This window comes from Protomyctophum parallelum, assembly GCF_964188405.1.
Source record: "Protomyctophum parallelum genome assembly, chromosome: 5".
NCBI classification, from domain to species: Eukaryota; Metazoa; Chordata; class Actinopteri; order Myctophiformes; family Myctophidae; genus Protomyctophum; species Protomyctophum parallelum.
Window position 1 is genome coordinate 37,371,470 of NC_139702.1, and position 20,437 is coordinate 37,391,906.

General features: G+C 44.3%; 2 protein-coding genes across 2 annotated transcripts in view; both read right to left on the minus strand.

Moving 5' to 3' along the window:
• LOC310858347 (ankyrin-2-like) overlaps window positions 1–3,126 on the minus strand; it is a gene marked incomplete at both ends in the record, with an annotated part of 137,736 nt that extends 134,610 nt beyond the window's left edge. The window contains one exon of the mRNA XM_083764452.1: window positions 2,998–3,126. Within this exon, the coding sequence (XP_083620578.1) occupies window positions 2,998–3,126 (129 nt within the window). The remainder of the gene's footprint in view (window positions 1–2,997) is intronic.
• A 1,850-nt stretch (window positions 3,127–4,976) lies between these two features.
• Window positions 4,977–15,757, minus strand: hpf1 (histone PARylation factor 1). Its single transcript, XM_083766266.1, has 8 exons — window positions 15,674–15,757; window positions 13,053–13,233; window positions 12,639–12,825; window positions 9,885–9,983; window positions 9,311–9,461; window positions 8,882–8,969; window positions 8,171–8,343; window positions 4,977–5,276 (listed from the first exon to the last, which is right to left on the minus strand). The coding sequence occupies exons 1-8, from the start codon at window positions 15,710–15,712 to the stop codon at window positions 5,142–5,144; spliced, it is 1,053 nt and encodes a 350-aa protein (XP_083622392.1). The 5' UTR covers window positions 15,713–15,757; the 3' UTR covers window positions 4,977–5,141.
• Window positions 15,758–20,437: the final 4,680 nt, after the last annotated feature.

The following is a 20,437-nucleotide window of genomic DNA, read 5'->3' on the forward strand; positions in this document are numbered from 1 at the left end:
ACTGATCATATCAGAATTAGCCCTGACAATATCAGCCTGGGGGAAACGAGGCAGAGGTGTGTGAGGTGGCAGTGAGTCAACCTCTGAACACATCAGATAGATGAGGGAACACTGTGACTTATAGTGTTATCACTCCAAGGAGCATGACAAATGGCCACCGACACAAGCACGCCGACAATGTGCCGCGACATCGGACACAGCCATTCCACCTTTTGTAGTTGCTAAGGTCTAATTAAATGTAGTGTCAACAACTTTGTCATTCGACAAACAACTCAAGTCTAGTGCCGTTGTTCAACAAGTTTGTCTTGGAAGAGCCACCCATCGACTAATCTAATATACGGCAACCTTCCCCATGTTTCTTCACTAGTCCGATCCAGAATAACACAGTTTGCCGGCCACTGCTACAGAGCTGACAATCGTCCCTTCTTCTCTGGAGTCCTGCCTCAAAGCAGACCAGAGGTAGAAAACTGTCGTTCCCTGATGTCATCGCTAGGGACATCAGTAAGCAGGAACATGGGATGGCAATGAAGGACCAGAAAGTCTGGCGTGCCATTGTGAAATCCATGATCTCGACCGTGGTCGAAAAATGATAATGACAAGTTTGCCTGTTATCTCTCCTATGGAACCACATCAATGGCAATACAGCATGTAATTGTGGACAAAATCTTATCCGATAACAAAATATTCTTTAGTTTTGGGTCTGAGAGGCTAAATCTCATCAAATGGTGGTCCGTGGCTCAAATGCCAAATAAATAATGGACCTTGATATGAAAAGGTTTGAAAACCACTGACCTAAACGCATAGGATCACATAGGGTCATGTGAAATGACACCGACAGCAGTATGACTGAACTGATATCTTCTCAACATACCTATTCTAAGATACAGTATGCATACATAAGCAGTGCAAGATGGCAGGTTTGCTTGAGGTCAAGTGGTATAGATAGTGATCTCTGGCAAGGCCGTCATGCCAGGAGCCAGGCGGAGATTACGTTTCCGCCCCTGTCCGTGTGTCTGTGCGCAGGTTGACCTGATCTGATCTGAAACTGTACATGGGCACTGACAATTGCCATCCATATGCAGGTAGTGACAAAGCAGATTTTTCACTTTCACCAAATTTAAACTGTTTAAAATGATTAGCATTTTCCCACGGATTATGGGATTTAGTCGCAGTCCCATGTCTGCGCGCACTTGGGGTGGAAATGTATGGCCCTTGTGCATGGGGACCAAAGTTAGGTCAAATACTGTATGTTGTAGGCTTGCGTACTTTCCTTATCTATGACATTGAAAACAGATACACAAATGCACACAAGCCCACAACCATTGTTTTTGTTTACTGAAACAGACCCTCACCAAGGTATAAATTGATCCAAATTCCCTATATAGAAAAGGCGCTCACTAAATCAATAACAAGCACAAACACACAACTGCTTTTGGAGAGTTGCACTAGGTAATTCAACACAGATTACTGTAAAAGTCTTAACCTTATTTCAGAGTACCCTATCCAAGGATCATGGCTCCACCCAAAATGACTAAGTGTGTGTGTGTGTGTGTGTGTGTGTGTGTGTGTGTGTGTGTGTGTGTGTGTGTGTGTGTGTGCGCGTGCGTGCGTGCGTGCATGCTTGCGTGTATGCATGTGTAGCTCTGCAGTCCATTACTGGAATCTAATTAGCTTGAGAGAGTGCATGTAGACAGGAAACAACCGTAGACCATGACCATCCCAAAGGTTCTCTTTCACTGTGTATACAGACAGAGACAACCAACTCTCAAAAGCAACACTTGTAATGTGTTTACCTACAACAGCTATGCAGGCTACACACTTATTAAGTAGCCTATACATTCAAAACACATACAATGTAATGCAGTCGTTAAACACATATTCTTAATCCGGTAAACATACATTATGAATTAATAGGGGATGCAAAATGTAGGTATTCAAACTTTCAAACTGCTTTTGAATCACCAGCACAATGGCATAATGTCCCATTATTTCTGTGCTTATTGTTTGTGTTGATGGAGGACAGTAGAGCATATATAGATCTCGATGCCAGGTACAAGCAAACAGTATTAGCCAACAAGGATAAAAGTGAACATGCACATAACATCTGGCAAAGTGTGTGTGTGTGTGTGTGTGTGTGTGTGTGTGTGTGTGTGTGTGTGTGTGTGTGTGTGTGTGTGTGTGTGTGTGTGTGTGTGTGTGTGTGTGTGTGTGTGGTCAAAACACTGGGCCATCAGGTTGCTGCTAAATCTACTGAAATAGAGCATTTCATGGAAAGCCTGGTGACATGAGGTTAGAGCTATATGCACATTGGATTATATTATAATATATAAAAGCATACATTTAACTATTTCACAAAATCAGGAGATGACATTCCCATTTACCATGTTTCATGTAGCCTACATTAGAACAACGTCATGCCACTGCCTATATAGTTATGAATAGAACTTTGCTCAGGGCAAGTAGCCAGGCCTATAATTCTCCCTGGAAGGCTGGAACAGATGGTATACATCAGAACTTTACATTAGGCTATGTGGAGTCTGGACTGTCCGAAGGTGCAGACAAGCATCCTTACTGCAGGCTTACAGCCTACAATTGAGCTTGTCAGACAGTCTGGGCCTGGTGTTTATTTTGATGGCAAGAATAATCTCCAAGCTGATTTTATTATCCTATTAAACTGCCATTGCGTGATTGCGAATATCTAAACAAAGTCTCAACCTGTAAACGAAATATGAAGCGCTTATAAATACGGCACCAAAGCTATGTCCGCTGCTTCTTATATATTAAAGAGCAGATTCCTAGATGTGGTAACCAGGACAACGCCTCGCCTTCAGCAATTCCCTCATTATATTATGGGGACTGCGAGAGGGTGCGCAGCATCTCTGGCAGGTGTTTGGGGCTACTCGTTACACGGCTGACTGATCCTGCCAATGCAGACAGCAGAGTTGGGCCATAGTCTACACACAGTCACACTCACACACAGAACACTATATCACCCACCTGCCGTATACGGCTCTGGTGCAGCGGCGGGACACCTCCTTCAGGGGATGTGTTGTTCGAAGAGGCCATCTTCACGTCTCGGTCAGAGCCGCCGCCCCTGCTGTGACTTTCTTCGGGGCTCCTTGACATTCTGTCGCGGAGGAGGCGGCGACGTAACGGCGGTGTGTGAGGGTCGTCTTGCCCCGACGAGATGAGATGCTTCTCTCGCAATCAACAAGGCTCTGGAACACCCGGGATCATTCTACAGCGTCCGCACTCCGCAGGCTAGCGCTCTGTGTTGTGCTAAAAAACGGTTATTCTTCAAAACCCCCCAAAAACGAATGTATGCACTGCAACCGTACTCCTCCCCTACGGAGGGATGCTGTCTCCAGTGCTGTGCTGTTCTGAGTGGGAGCGGTGCGGTTCCCCGAACCTCCGCAGGATCAAAGTGCGCTCCTGTTTTCTGTTTTGCTCCCCTCCCACCTTCTTGGAGCTCTGCAGCAGTACTAGTCAGTCTCTGCTGTTCCGAGGTTGGATAAATGCCTATAGGCTGCAGTGTTGACAGCGAAGTTATGCGTGATAGGAGCAAACCAAGATAGGAATAGGATCAAACCAAGACAAGGATATGATTTATTTATTTATTTATAAGGCCCAGTGACGCAAAGATTTTGGGTTGGGCTCGTTATTGTAATGATACAGTAGAGTAGGCCTACACACTTTAGAGTAGAGGATTACACTCACTGACAGTATAGCCTACACATGCTTTTATTTTCATTCGCTTCATACACTGTCAGAATTTGAGCAGCCAATCACTGACATGAAAATATAATTGCCTCAATCTGGTGGCTTCTGCACCTAAATCGAATAGTTTAGCCCACTGGCAATTTTGGTCATTTATTTTAATGTCCCATAACTTTCCTACAGAATACAGATTAAAGTACACAGTTCTTTACTTAGATTAACTTTGTATTCAAATATGATGACTATATTATGGAGGGCAGTGCCCTGTAGGCTGTAAGCCAGGTGTAGCTAATCAAGGCTGAGGTGAGGTGTAAAGCTGTGACCTCAGCTATGGCTGCACTTTCATGGATTCCTGTTAAGATTAACCTTCCAGCTATATTTAAAAAAAGATTCAGGAGCAGCATCATTATCAGTCATCACGGGGGATCATTATGGCTAGGCCATTTTCAATCTGATGGTAGAGTAAATAAATATTTTCATGCAAATAAATATTTAAACATCCCCTTTTCATGAGTCTCTATACAGACACATGTTCTTGTCCTTCACCATACACCCCATTATCAGTATTGTAGACAGTTTTTATTTTTTTATGCATTTTGTATTTTCAAATATGGAAGATCTACAAGCACATGCCATGGGGCACATTGTGAGCTTGTAGATCTGCTATCACCTTGAAGTGGTTATTTTGCATCTTTTTTTTATTTATTTTAATTGCGCCTCTGCCAACAATCTCGGCTAACAGCCAGCCACTATAAATTATTGTTCCCTGAAAGGTTAACAGCCAGCTTTATCCCTCAGTGCATTTGAGAAAGCAACACATTCATGCCTCACAGAATGAGTTCAAGAGATGACGGTGTCATTGATTTGTGACATTCAACACTGCCCTCTAGCTTTAGCTGTACAACATTACAGTGCACCACTGTGCCATGTGACATAATGTTAAGTAAAAAGGCACAATGTTTCTGTCCTCAAAAAGCATGTTTACAGATCACACAAAACATGCCCATCAAAATCTGCATTTACAAACCTGCAAAAACATGAAGGGAAGTCTGGAAATCTCTGTTGGAACAGTTATCTGCCCACGGCCCAGATTACGGATAAGTATACTCAATGTCTTAACTCATGTACATATACTGTAGAGACTGTAGAGGCACATTTCATAATCCTTTCTACATTGAAACTGCACCAAAAATATATATATATCCAGGTGTAATAATACATTATTATAGCAGTAGCATAATTAATTCAAAGACAAAAAGAAATGTAAAAATATAAAATTAATACTTTATTAAACACTTTCACTTTCACAAACGGGACGGGACATAACTGTTGGTACCAATTCATAACAGCAGCGGCGAGAGCAACAAGAAACACATGTTTGTAAAGAGCTTATCAGAAGAACTGCGAACTTCTTGGTTGTCCTTTCACTGGGCAGAAAGTTGGTCCAAGTCGTCATGTGAGCGGCTGGAGAGATGAGCTTCCAGGATCTCCCCAAAAAGATGCCTTTTCAACAAACTGTATGCCATGGGGAGCTGCTGTCTGACCACCTTGTAGAAGTACTACGGAGAACAGGAGGGGGGGGGGGGGGGGAGAAACTCATTGAACAACACCAAATAGCATTTTGTTTTAAATGTTTTAGGGTCACAACTGTCGATTATTGTATTCCATAGATTCATTTAAAAAATATATATATATATATATTTCACATTTTGTACCATAGACAGGAAAATGCAAACAGAGAATTAGAGCAGGGGGCGGGGACATGCAACAGGTCTCCAGTTGATGCTGAACGGTGAGGATGCTGCAATTATTAACGCACTGTGCCTCTGCAGCGCTTCCCTCAAAGACACTCTGCATTAAAGATAGTTAACGCACTGTGTCTCTGCATTGCTTCCCTCAAAGACACTCTGCATTAAAGATAGTTAACGCACTGTGCCTCTGCAGCGCTTCCCTCAAAGACACTCTGCATTAAAGATAGTTAACGCACTGTGTCTCTGCAGCGCTTCCCTCAAAGACACTCTGCATTAAAGATAGTTAACACACTGTGTCTCTGCATTGCTTCCCTCAAAGACACTCTGCATTAAAGATAGTTAACGCACTGTGCCTCTGCAGCGCTTCCCTCAAAGACACTCACTGCATTAAAGATAGTTAACGCACTGTGTCTCTGCATTGCTTCCCTCAAAGACACTCTGCATTAAAGATAGTTAACGCACTGTGCCTCTGCAGCGCTTCCCTCAAAGACACTCACTGCATTAAAGATAGTTAACGCACTGTGCCTCTGCAGCGCTTCCCTCAAAGACACTCTGCATTAAAGATAGTTAACGCACTGTGTCTCTGCAGCGCTTCCCTCAAAGACACTATGCATTAAAGATAGTTAACGCACTGTGTCTCTGCAGCGCTTCCCTCAAAGACACTCACTGCATTAAAGATAGTTAACGCACTGTGCCTCTGCTCTGCAGCGCTTCCCTCAAAGACACTATGCATTAAAGATAGTTAACGCACTGTGTCTCTGCATTGCTTCCCTCAAAGACACTCTGCATTAAAGATAGTTAACGCACTGTGTCTCTGCAGCGCTTCCCTCAAAGACACTCTGCATTAAAGATAGTTAACCCATTCTGACCTGAGATCAGATTCTATACGAGGTTTCCGCCGGACACAAACTGGTCTGATGAACCCATTCTGACCTGAGATCAGATTAAAAAAATGTCAGTCGTTCTTCGATTTTTTCAAAAATAGCAGACCTACAAGCTCGTATCGCGCCACTCGGTGGCGCGATATGAGCTTGTAGATCTGCTATTTTTAAATAGCTAAAGCATGACATGATGCCGACACCAAAATGGGTGCCCGGTCAGAATGGGTTAACGCACTGTGTCTCTGCAGCGCTTCCCTCAAAGACACTCACTGCATTAAAGATAGTTAACGCACTGTGTCTCTGCAGGGCTTCCCTCAAAGACACTCACTGCATTAAAGATAGTTAACACACTGTGCCTCTGCAGCGCTTCCCTCAAAGACACTCTGCATTAAAGATAGTTAACACACTGTGTCTCTGCAGCGCTTCCCTCAAAGACACTCACTGCATTAAAGATAGTTAACGCACTGTGCCTCTGCAGCGCTTCCCTCAAAGACACTCACTGCATTAAAGATAGTTTCTTCCCTGTGTGACAACACTGTCGTCTTCAGTGAGACTGTTGAGAGCTGAGCTGTGAGTCTTAAGGTCATTACACACTGGCGAATTAGCTATGTGACACAAATAAACTACCCGAAAATGCTAAATATTGACGCGTCTGCCTATACACATCTAAATGCGAGATGTATATGCAATTTTTCACCAATCTCTCGCCTTCTCCTGCATCTGATTATTAGCAACACTTCCTGAATCGTTGGTATCCTTCAGATTCTTCCACCACTTGACTTCTTCACTACCATGATGCCGACAACGCAATTGCGTTGGGGGCCCAGAGTCATTTGGGGTCCACGGCCGCCCACCCGTGCCGTCGGTAAAATATTTGTTTTACCTTCCAACAGCTCTGGTGTGGTGGAGGGTAGGTTATTAACGTGGAGAAGAGGCGAGGGTGCAGTGGGCTCCCTGGACCTTGCAGAGCTGCGGGCCGGCTGCTGCTACTGTAAGCTGCTTATAGACCCAAACTGCATTTTGATTGGTCAGAGGGAGGTGTAGCATTCGCCAGCGAATGTCCACAAAATTCGACAGCAGAGCAAAACAATAACAGACACATTTTCGCCCCGTGGAAATTCGTTGCTGATGTGGAAGCTTGCATTGACTTTGATTATTATATTTTTAAAGCGAATTATTCATAACAAAAATTTGCTCCCACTGACCAGGGTCACACGCCCAAGGGTCTATGTATGGCTCCCTCCATTATTCCCTGTACACCAGCACTCTTTGCTGAAAATAGCTGATGTACAAGTTCACAACACAATGCGTTGTGAGATTGTAGATTATGATGTGCTGAGAAAAGTGTTGCTAGGGTTCATGCGAGTCATATGGTATAGTTACGAAATATTACACAAGATGGTGTGCTTTACCGTCATTAATGGCACGCCTGTGTTGCTGCAGGAACGAGCACAGAAGTGCCATTAATGACGGTAAAGCACAACCCTCGAGTGTAATATAGAGATTATAGATAAACAGTAACCAATTTCATTGGGATTTTTGCATGGCGTTAGCCCTCCTATGCACAGCTTTGTTGTCTGTCCGTATGAGCACGGAATCTGATGATTTGATTGGCTGAGAACGGAATGTATAAGAGCACCCCTCAATTCACATAAGTTTTGATTAGGCGTTTCATCATGCTCGTTTAAGCACTGCTAGATGACCATATATTGTGCATAACTGTGTGTGTGTAGTCTGTAGTGACAGAAACACGATGGGCACAATGCATCTAAACCTCTGAACCTGTGAATGTGTGTGCATGCGTTGGATTTTTGGACATACGTGGGAGCCGTAGCAGAAGAGGTCTATTCCTAGCTCGTAACCCATTCCATAGTCACACTCATCATTGGCAAATTGAACAAAAGTTATTATTTCCTGCAGGGGTCCGAAGGCCTTCATCCGCTCCTCATCATTTCGTGCTTCAGCAATGGCCTTGCAGATCCTCTTGAGACCAGCTAGACAAGCAGGGCAAGGAAGGAACAGGTTTGAAACTTCAGTAGCTCAATTGTCATTGTCAGACATTACAGCATAGTAAAATCTTAAAATTATTAACTGATCATGTGAAGGCAATTGAGCAGTGCTGTAAATGGTGTGTACGCAGAATACAAAACAATACAGCTAGAAACATCACATTCTGTCAGAAACATTGTAGTCACAAGTAGGGCTGTTAACATTCCTCAACATTTAAATTTGAATATTGATTTTAAACAAATATTGAAGAAATTAAAATATTATAACGGATGATCATATCGTTGTACATCCCGTTTTGGGAATTGGTACCCACGGTTCTAACAAAGTGCATCAACGCTTTCAAAACCTAGTGACATTATGCAACACTAGTATTACAACGGTTGAAGTGAGAAATGTTTTGTTATAACATTTCCCAGTTTTACATCATTCAGTCAAACTAGCATACCGTATATTACATTTTATGGATTTTTGGAGAGAAGTAACAGAGAGACATGAAAAAGAACACAAGGCTTCAGGTCTTACCATCTGTTTCTGGCAGCTCTCTATATCCCACATCATTTTTGTCTACAGGCACAACGATGCCAGCACCATGGAACGTCTTTGTGACAACCTGAGGAGTGACACAAGATCCCCAACTGCTCAGTGTGAAGTGGAAGCTACAGTTTCATCAAATTACATGCGGTAAAAAGATGACTCCCAACTGCATCAGATGGTATGCAATGGCAGAATAATAATAATAATTTGATAACATAATGCCCTTGATCCAGTGATCCACCCAGACACCCCATAATTATAGTTATTAAGAAGCTTCTGTCCAGGTTCCAAAAGGCAGATGTGTGGTGAACAATGAGCATCTAGCATATGGGAGGCCTAGAACAGACAGTTCCATGGTGAAATCTACCTTTATATGGGAGGCCTAGAACAGACAGTTCCATCCATGGTGAAATCTACCTTTTTGTCCCTTTGCTTCATGACTTTGGTCTTTTGCTCTAGACTGAAGCCCAGATCCTCCACTCTGCTTTTTAACTTTGCCTCCAAGCTCCCCAAATCCTCTCCTCCGGCGGTCCTGCCTCTTTCTTTCCTCTTCCTTAACAAGTACAGCCTGTTGGAGACAGTGCACAATGATATACAGTAAGACAATTATGAGACAAAAAGTGGACTTATTACATTGTACAATCGTCCTGTGTGTTGATTTAACTCTTTTGTAAAACAAGACAGGTCTTATAATGGCAAGGCTCCCATGTCGATGTCCGCATGTTCGACATGTCAATGACATCAGAGGTCTTATCATGCATGCATTTAAGATGTATGACATTTAAATGTGGGCATGGTGTCATCTCAATCCGACCCCTGTTGACTTTCTTTATTTAAAAAAAAACATATGTGTATGGGGACAGGACAAACGTGTAGGTACTTCCCAGAAATGGCCCCATTACATTTACAAAAGCTGTATCAGAATCATCACATGTATTTGCAATGGGTAGGGATTAATATACTTTTCTATGTATTTATATAATTTACTCACTGTACTGCAGCAAATATATTGTCTCCCATCTGTGTTATAGTGCATCCTTTCTTGGCTTCATTTTCACCCACGAATGAAGGAAGAGCATCTGGAGTATCTCTGTAGTATTACAATGGATTTCAGGAAGAAAGCAATTAGAACTCATGCTATACAAAGTCATATCACATAATACATTCGTTGACATACCCGTCAGTACACATTTTAATCTTTAATGGTTGTCAAAATTGCTATTATAGTGTACTCTATAGTCTCCAACAAAATCATTCTTGCCAGTCCATTGACTGTTCTATAACCAGTAGTAAAAAAAAGTCAGTCGCTGACTCGCTGTACCGCACTGTTGTGACTAGGGCTGACCTTCGATTACGTTTTTGATGATCGACGCTTCGATATAAATTTGTTTCGATCTTCGACGCTTCGAAACCCAACGGGGGGGGGGGGGGGGGGCGCGCGCGAGGCGAGGCGCGATGCGTGGCGTGGCGCGCGAGGCGAGCAGTGACTCTTTGGTTTAAACAACGCTATAGCGGAGAGAAAGGCATGCTTCGATTGGTATCATTTATTTTAAAGAGAGAGGAGAGAGGAGCGCATATTGGATTGGTCTTTTATTTAACAATTAAACAGCGCCTGAAACAGGCATTACCTCTCCATCAAATAAAAATATATATAATCCAAACTCCTCTGTCAATTGTCAACGAACGGTAACATGAATGAACTCTTCAAGCCTGACACTTGTCAGAAATAAAATCAACCACGGTTAATTTGATTGATCATAAAGTTAATGTGACTGTGAGTGTGCGTATGGGAAAAAATATATAAACTGCACAGATTATAGATCACTTGGAATTATAACAATCTGTTGAGTATTGCCTGAATAATGCCACTAGTGAAATCCCATTTTTATCGACATGCGATGCCGATGGAGAAATCCCACATAGTTAAATTACCTCATAGTCATGCTGCATGCGCTGTTGGTCGATGAAGAATTATAATCCAAGGTTTGTCAATCATATTATGGTTTATGGTTGAAAGTAAACCATAATAAGTAAACTTTAAGAAGAGATCTGCAGTCATTGTGCTGCAGACAGTGCAGAGCGCATGAGAGCAGCTCCGCTTGCTAATTGAGTGGACATTTGCGCAACTTCACTGCATGGCATTACAGTAATTAGTTATTTGCCAGCACCTGCTCCAATATAGGCCTAAATCAAACTTTATTTATATAGCACATTTAAAACAATAAAAGCTGACCAAAGTGCTGTAGGCCTACAGGCTGAAACAAGTGGAGCATCACCATCGGCGCACAAAAAAAACATAATTAAAAGAAAAAACACAGGCAAATAGGCTACATAATTACAATAATACGATCAGGTGCAATTAAATGCCAAAGAGAAAAGGTGTTTTGGTCTGGGTCTGTAGGAGCTGCTCTGCTGCTTGGGAGTTCACAGTGATGGAACAGGTCAGTCTTCAGACAAGAATAAAAAATATATATCGCTGGCAACGGCAAAATCAATTCTCCGCATCGCCAAAATAAATCTATAGGCCTAGTTTCATTCGTGCCATTATACTCAGCCAATATGCGCAGCGCATGAGATTGCAGATCTTTGAATTTTCGATGCGCGCAGTCACCATGTGAATCCAAGCAGGTCCTCACAAGTATAATGTAGCCTACACCGCCAGGCTCCACAAGGTTCTCAGTGCAATGGCGCGTCGATAAAAGTTGAGATTTTATAGTGGCATTATTCAGGCAATACTCAACAGATTGTTATAATTCCATGTGATCTATAATCTGTGAAGTTTATATTTTCATTTGGGTGTAAGTAATGTTTTAATATGACTTATAAAACATGGTAGCCTATATTTAATGTCCACTGAACTGTGGTGCGCTTCCTTGTTTTTAACACGGGGAAAGAGGAGGCGTTGCGAGGTGCTGCGAGGCGCAAGCATGGCTCGCGGACCAAATGGGGCCGTCTCGCGGACCAAAAGCGATGACTATTCGAATCAAAATTAAAAAATCGATTCCCGTGCGTATCGATTGAACATCGATTAATCGATTTTTTTGGGTCAGCCCTAGTTGTGACGAAAAGAGAGTTGAGCCAGAAGGCACAGCTCTCCATCTACCGAGCAATCTTCGTTCCTACTCTCACCTATGGTCATGAAGTGTGGGTCATGACCAAAAGAATAAGGTTGCGAATACAATCGGCCGAAATTAGTTTTCTTCGACGGGTGGCTGGCATCTCCCTTAGAGATAGGGTGAGAAGTTCAGTCACACGAGAGAGACTCGGAGTAGTCGCTGCTTCTTTGCCTGGAAAGGAGCCAGCTTAGGCGGTTCGGGCATCTGGTTAGGATGCCTCTCGGGCATCTCCCTAGGGAGGTCCTCGAGGCACGTCCCACTGGGAGAAGACCCCGGGGCAGACCAAGGCGCAATTGGAGGAAACACATCGACTCACTCGCCTTGGAACGTCTCGGGATCCCCCAGGAGGAAGTCACTAATGTTGCATTGCAAGCATTTGTTTTGCAGGAAAAACACTCCTTGGGCTAAAAACAGCCACAGCCACTTGCCCAAATGTGATGACCTCATCACATTTGTGATGATCCACTGGGATTTCTTAGGACTTTTGATATGTTGTTACTAACATATTTATGAAACAAGTTGCAAGGGGAATTTCTCAAAATGCCTGCGCTATAATACATTGAATTTAATCTTTGACAATTTAAACATCTTTGCAAAACAGTCAAGAGTAAAAGTTTAGTTTTCCTTACCTATAATAGCCCATGTGATGCTGGTTCTCCACATTGCCCTGTAGTATGGTCTGGAACTCTGGCGGGTCGTAGAAGTACCTCCAGTGCAGGTGGTAGTTGGGCTGAGGGTTGTGGGAGCTTTTGTGAGCTCCTGCCAAAATGTCAAATGGACCGACTAAACGCAAACCCAGTGTTTTCATCAGCGCATCTACGGAAACAAAAATGAAAACACATAATGGTGCATAAGTTACATCGCCTTCTATTTTTCACACTTTTCGTTGGCTAGTAAATCACTGACATTAAGTGGAGAGATGAAAACTTTAATATCCTTTAGTTGGAATAGATCAAACGGAGTAGGTGCGTGCTGTGGCGTGCACTAGTATCCACATTATGAGCACTACTTTAGATGGTTTAGATGGAGTAATAAGAGCATACCCCTGGGGTTATCTGGATAAAGCTCTGTGCAGAATTCCCAGAAATGATAGAGATCCTCTGGCATTTGAAGCTTGTATAGTCGTGCGATCTCCTCACGTAGGTCCGAATCCACCTCGGCCAAAGATGCTGCTGCAGGTCCATCCAGACAGGGTTTCTTCAACTCCTTGTATGACCTTGAGTCCTGAACAACATGTGAAGAGTGAAAAGGCTCCATTCATTGTGAATTAACTCAAATCCAATTATGACCAGTAATGGGTGTTTGCAGGAGACAAGGGGGGTGTGTAAAGGGCTGAAAAAGCATTAACCCATTCTGATCCGAGATCAGATTCTAAAAATGTCTTCTAAATCCTGACAGTTTTCTGAAAAAGCTATGTTTCTATGTCAGTCGTTCTTCGATTTTTTTTTTTTTTTTTTTTATATAAATACAGATTGAGATCATCAGGTATGGCGTTTAATGGCAGGTGTAAAGAGGGAATGAAAGAAGCCTAAAATATGAATGAACTAGTCTGCCGAAAGTGTCTGATCCCACATTGTTGTTAACTAGAATTGTCTTTTGTCTTTGAATGTTTTGTATTTCAGTTATAAAAAGGTGATTGTTGTTCATGTTCTGTACTTACCGGTAATACCCTTGATTCTTAAGTTTTGTTTGAATTGCTGGAAACATGCACTGCTTGTGTTTTGCATTTATAAATGGTTGTATTAAACACCTCACAAAGCCTGATGCTGGTATTAAAACACTGAATGAATTGAATACAAATCAGCACGAGTTATGAATTTGACCAATACTTATTTATTATCGTTATTATTCGACAAACATGTATAAAAAATAATCAAATGTGTTTTTGTGTGGCTGCACACATGGGCTTCATGTGTCATGTTGGAAAATGTGGCACCGTGAGCCAACAACTGTGTGCTTGACTTAAACCTCTCTTAAAATCTCTCTTGTAGCAAAAACATAAGAGTAACTGATATGAACTGGAGAGCCAACTAGATTGCATAGGTGTAAGTTAAATAAATTAAAAATACTTAACGGCAACGCCGAATAGCGCAGTGTCGCAAAAGTTTCCACGATCTCCTACTGCTACTTTACGCATCTTTGAAACGTCATCAACACTCAAGCGACGCTATATTTGTCCGTGACCAGACAGTGGTACAGCTGTGTCTATTGGAGAGTGGATTGACTTTCAAGGGACCCTAGGGTTAGGATACAGACGTCCAAAATACAGAAAAGGTAACCGAGGGTCCCGAAAGGGGCTACACTAACCCCCAGACCCCGCTCTTGGGGAGTCCCCCCACCCCCCAAAACAATCTCCTGGATTCTCACAGTCCACTGTTGGCAGCCCTGACTTAGGTCTTATGCTTCAGCTTAATGTTGCTAAGCACTGCTTTTTGTCATGTGCTGGAACCTGATGAGGACAAACCATTCTACCACAACACTGTGCAGAGTAAATAGGGTGCATTTTGCATCCCAAAACACAGTTTATAGTTAAGGGACGCAATACAACAACGACCTCTGCATCCACGGGATGCACTACTGTACTCAGCATACAGTCAAAATAATATATAGCAAAAATAATATGAAATATGTAGAGCTTTTTTTTTTATTCTAGTTTATTTTGCTACCTTTAGTTATAATCATTTATTCTTCTGTTTTCTACATGAATATAACCACATTATAATATATGCATATGAAATGGGAGTTAAATGCTGCAATTTGTAAAAATGACAAAATATGACTCTTAACGTCCCTGCACCATCCCTGCATCCCGGGACTCATTACATTGAAAACCTATTTACATCACTGCAACACTAGTTTGATTTAAATGCACGCTCCCAAAAGGGATTGGTTAACATGTAATCAATGGTTCTGTAAAATAAATTCACTTTGATGATGAATAATTGTACATGTTTTTGTGTCTTTGAATTTAAATTATTGTTTTAGTCAAAAGGTATAGCATACAAAATGGCATGGGCTATGCTATGCCTACTGCTCCAGATGTATATTAGCCAGGTAAAAATTATGTATGCAACTTCCAGTGGGTATCTTTGTACCAGCCAGGAGGACAAGCCAAGAAAGGTGACATATTTGTTACAACATGCTACAGCTGGAGCGACAAAACCATTTGGGGACATTTTCTGGTCCACATCTACAAAACACGTGTCGTCGCAACCGCAAAGCGCTGTGGGCTTGTAGATCGGCGACGATCGAGCGACACCGTTATTTAATATTACATATCTATTCTCACTCATGACAAATATAACAACGAAGGATGCCTGTGTTAAATGAATGATGCACCACCAAGGCAAGGACATAACTTCATAACTACAGTATCCACGCTGTGAGTAGCCTAAGTAAGCACATTGTGTGTGACATTAAAACAGATGAAACAAACAAAACAACCAACGGTCCGAGCAGGCAAGCAGCTGCGGCAGCTTTCTGTTAACAGTGTTGCTTGCTGCCATGTTGTTGTCTTAACCACTCAGCACACGAAACTCTTACTGTTACTTTCACACTAGCGTCCGTTACAAAACAGCTTCGCACCAGCACGGCAGACGGCGAGTGATATAAGGCCATATAATAAACGTGTATATGTGCAGAAAGTGGTTTAAAGCAACGTTACCTGGATAGATTTGGATTTTCTTTTCGCGCGCCCTGTCATGTTCTTCCTCTTGTCTGTCCGTCAGCGTCTTCTTCTGCCGAGACCGGAAGAGCGGTCTAAAATGTGTCGCATGCATACGACATAGTCATACCACCATGTGGTTGGAGGTGGTAACTGCAGCCCCTGGCACCCCTATGCCTGGCACAGGGGACGGCCAAGGCAAATTCTGCTGTTCTATCCATCCATGGCATGATCCATCCATCCATCCATCTTCAACCGCTTATCCGTAGTCGGGTCGCTAGGGCAACAGCTCCACCAGTGTTCCAGACATCCCTCTCCAGAGCAATGGTTGTGTATTGGGAAGAATACATTAAATGTAAGATCACAGATGGCTATATAGGGAAACCCCAAACCCCCCAAAATGTGCCAAAGTGTTCAGTTCTTCTGATACCCCCAAGCCAGAACCTTATATATTCTGATACGGCCGCCCCGGCCCCAAAACAAAACCTTAGTTCTCCTGATACTTTCATATTACAACATTCCTGTAGCCAATCTGATTGAGACACAGACATTTGAGAAAATAATGAAATTATTAGCCCTACATTTTAGGGAAATCTATTCCCACAATCCACAAATTGAATGCCATGCATGCTGTGAATATATTAGGCTAATTTGATTTAAATCAGGTGAGAATTTACAGGATAAACTAGGATAGTGGGGGTGGGGGGATGGGGTAAAAAATATATATAAAAAATATGAAAATCATGCTTTTCAACATAGTATGTTGTTTTTCATGGCTTTTCCAAAACTGAATATTTCAACGCTTGATTTAACCACTTTATAAAGGTTTAGATCTACACACAATTCAATTTGGCGTGCTTCGAATAGTGGGGGCCCTGCATGGGGGAAGTGGTAAAAAGAAAGAAAGAAAAACAATCATGCTTTTATCAATGAATGATGCATGAAAGTGTTTGAGAACTACTGTGAATGAAGGCAGAGTTAACCAATTATATCAGGCAGCATTTTAACCTAGATTTTGAGAATCCTCACTTCTCAAAATCTATTCTACTATAGCTAGCTGTGGGGCCCTACAACTATACAGGTAAACTGGTCAGGCTCCTGGTCAGGCTCCTACTTGGCCTCACCCCCCGAACCCACCTCACCCCTGCCCACTTTGACAGGCTGGGATAGCTTAGGGTCGACGACAGAGTACAGCATCTTGCAATGGGTCTGGTCCACAAGATTCGATACACCACCAAGATACCCATGACCCATGTACCTGTCTAAATACTTCCTTAATGTAAACGAAGTCCACACCCACAACACCAGAGGGAGTGCAACAAACCATGTACAACCCAGATTCAGCACAAACAAGGGACTAAATTCTTTTCGCTCCTATGCCACCAAAATGTGGAACGCCCTACCAACAGTCATTAAGACATGTGAATCCCTTAACTCCTTCAAAACCGCTCTCAAAGGGCACCTACGGATGGCTGCATTTCGAAACTGGCCTCTGTAAAATCTGAATCCCCCCACCCCCCCCCCCCCCATTTTCCCTCACTGTATATTGTATCTTTTCCCTTTTTTGCTTCCCATATGATGAATTCCTGTTCTGTTCTTTACCTACAGAGAAATGTCTATTTGTATGTCTCTAAATGTTTGTATGTGTCACGGTACGCTCCTCTGCCCTTGGACTTTGTCGGTGTTTTGGGTCTTATTACTTATATTTGTGTTCTGTACCTTATTTTGTAATGGTGTTCTGTGATTTCCTGTCTGCCTTGTTTTCTGTCTCCTGCCTTGCCTCACCCCCCTGTATTAGTGTAACCCTAACCACCTGTGTCCTGTTGCCTGTTAGCCTATCCCATTGTTGATTGTGTGTTTCAGTTCACCTGTGTAGTTAGTCTTGTCTATTTATATGCCCCAGTGTTTTCAGCTCCTTGTCAGTTCGTCGTCGTGTTTGATGTGGTCAGTTCCTTGTGTTTCAGTCTGTTATTCCAAGTCCTAGTTATGTACTAGTTGTTTCACAGTGTGCTTTATTGAGTATTAAAACCACTTAAAATTCACTCCTCTGCCTGTGCCTGGTTCGTTCTGCACCTGAGTCCTACACCTCCAGAACCACATCGTGACAGTACGAACTGACCAGAATGGACTCAGCAGAACGAAAGCTCTTTCAGCAGAAGGTACAGGAGTTTGATTATGCCGTGAACTACCTCATTGCTTCACCTCTCAGCCAGCATGCTGAGCTGCTGGGGAGGATTTCAGCTCAGCAGAAATGGTTTGGTGAGAGGCCGTGGGTGAGCCACTTTGTTCCTCACCTTGATGTGGTCAAGAAAAGGCTGAATAGTTTCCAGCTGTCCAGTTCTGGCCCCCCTGCTTCCCAGCCTGCTTGTAACCAGCCCATGCCCCAGTCAATCAGACTCGGGTTTGTGGGCCTCCAGCCTGCATCTGCTTCTGCCAGCCCCACTCCTGCACCACTGGAGGAACAGCCTATGAGCCTGCTTGCTTACTTTTGTATGAAGGTAAAAATACCTGTCTATCCTGAGCCGACTACCATCCAGGACCCATATGAGGGGTCACGCTTGGCCCTTTGTGTGGGGAACCGTGTGCCTGCCAGGAGAAGGCGTGGTCGCCATGGCTCTCAACATCCTCCCAGTGGCCTCCAAAGCACCCCGTCTGCAGCCCCAGCTCCTCGACCTGCAGCCCCAGCTCCTCGACCTGCAGCCCCAGCTCCTCGACCTGCAGCCCCGTCTGCAGCCCCGGCTCCTCGACCTGCAGCCCCGTCTGCAGCCCCGGCTCCTCGACCTGCAGCCCCGTCTGCAGCTCCTAGACCTGCAGCCCCAGCTCCTAGACCTGCAGCCCCGTCTGCAGCCCCAGCTCCTAGACCTGCAGCCCCACCTGCAGCCCCAGCTCCTAGACCTGCAGCCCCAGCTCCTAGACCTGCAGCCCCGCCTGCAGCCCCAGCTCCTAGACCTGCAGCCCCACCTGCAGCCCCAGCTCCTAGACCTGCAGCCCCAGCTCCTAGACCTGCAGCCCCGCCTGCAGCCCCAGCCCCTCGACCTGCAGTTCCGTCTGCAGCCCCAGCTCTCCCGTCTGCGGCTCTGTCTCCTCTGCCTGAGGCCCTGCCGCTGCAGCTCGCCTCCGAGGCCCCGCCGCTGCAGCTCGCCTCCGAGGCCCCGCCGCTGCAGCTCGCCTCCGAGGCCCCGCCGCTGCAGCTCGCCTCCGAGGCCCCGCCGCTGCAGCTCGCCTCCGAGGCCCCGCCGCTGCAGCTCGCCTCCAAGGCCCCGCCCCTGCAGCTCGCCTCCAAGGCCCCGCCGCTGCAGGTCGCCTCCTCCGAAGTCCCATCGCTCGCCTCCTCTCAGGTCCTGCCACTGCAGTCTGCTGCCACTGAGGTTCTGCTGCCACAACTCTGCGCCCCAGGGCCTGTGTGGCCCAGAACTCCTAAGTGGGACCACCTGTCTGGTCGTCCTCCAGACTCTCCTCCCAAGCAGCTGGGCCGACGTTTTCCTGTGTGGCTCCGTCCATCTGGTCGACCTCCGGACCCTCCTAAGCGGCCATGCCGACTTTACAGTTTGCCTGGGTGGCTCCGCCCCTCTGGTCGTCCTCCTGACCCTTTTCCCAAGTGGCCAGGCCAACTTCTTCGTCCTCCTGGGTGGTTCCAACTGCCTGGCCGTCCTCCAGACCAACTCCACTTCAACCTGGCCATCCATCTCGGGTCCTTGTCCCCAGACCCCTTTTCCTCTGTCCCCTCCTCCAGACCCCCTCCACCCACCCGGCTCAGTGTTCCTTGTCTGAGTTTTGGGACATCTGGAAGCTGTCCGTTGAGGGGGAGGTACTGTCACGGTACGCTCCTCTGCCCTTGGACTTTGTCGGTGTTTTGGGTCTTATTACTTATATTTGTGTTCTGTACCTTATTTTGTAATGGTGTTCTGTGATTTCCTGTCTGCCTTGTTTTCTGTCTCCTGCCTTGCCTCACCCCCCTGTATTAGTGTAACCCTAACCACCTGTTGCCTGTTAGCCTATCCCATTGTTGATTGTGTGTTTCAGTTCACCTGTGTAGTTAGTCTTGTCTATTTATATGCCCCAGTGTTTTCAGCTCCTTGTCAGTTCGTCGTCGTGTTTGATGTGGTCAGTTCCTTGTGTTTCAGTCTGTTATTCCAAGTCCTAGTTATGTACTAGTTGTTTCACAGTGTGCTTTATTGAGTATTAAAACCACTTAAAATTCACTCCTCTGCCTGTGCCTGGTTCGTTCTGCACCTGAGTCCTACACCTCCAGAACCACATCGTGACAGTATGTCCTTAAATGTTTTGATGAATTGAACAATGTGGACCCTGTTGTAAACAAGTGTAATGCTTAATTGGGTCGTCCACTCACAGTTGACAGTCTTTGTATTGAGTTTGTGCTTAAAATGCACTGTAAATTCTACAAACTGTTAATAAAGATTTCAATCAATCAAAAAAGCTGTGAGCTGTCATTCTAATCTGGATTTCCATCAAACGCACGCACACACACACACACACACACACTAGACGCGCTAATATATTAAAGTCTAACTCGTGTTGATTAGGTGATGTAAAACCTTCATTGTTAATGGCGTTTAAAAAAAAACATTGACGGTATTCTGGAAACAGTTCTGTTAAACATGTTCTATCAACATCCTTGTATGTACCTGTAATGTGTAGTTTGGCGTTGCTGGTCATGACCAGCAGAATATAGCTTAGCCTGACTGGGTGACCAGCTGACAAACCAGCAAGACCAGCCTAACCAGTTTGACCAGCCTGCATGGT

Coding starts and splice junctions, on each gene's coding strand:
- hpf1 (XM_083766266.1), bottom strand. CDS start 15,712: ATGACAGGGCGCGCGAAAAGAAAATCCAAATCTATCCAG. Junction 12,826..13,052: donor TTATCCAGATAACCCCAGGG/GTATGCTCTTAT, acceptor TTGTTTCCGTAG/ATGCGCTGATGAAAACACTG. Junction 8,344..8,881: donor AGAGCTGCCAGAAACAGATG/GTAAGACCTGAA, acceptor CTGCTTGTCTAG/CTGGTCTCAAGAGGATCTGC.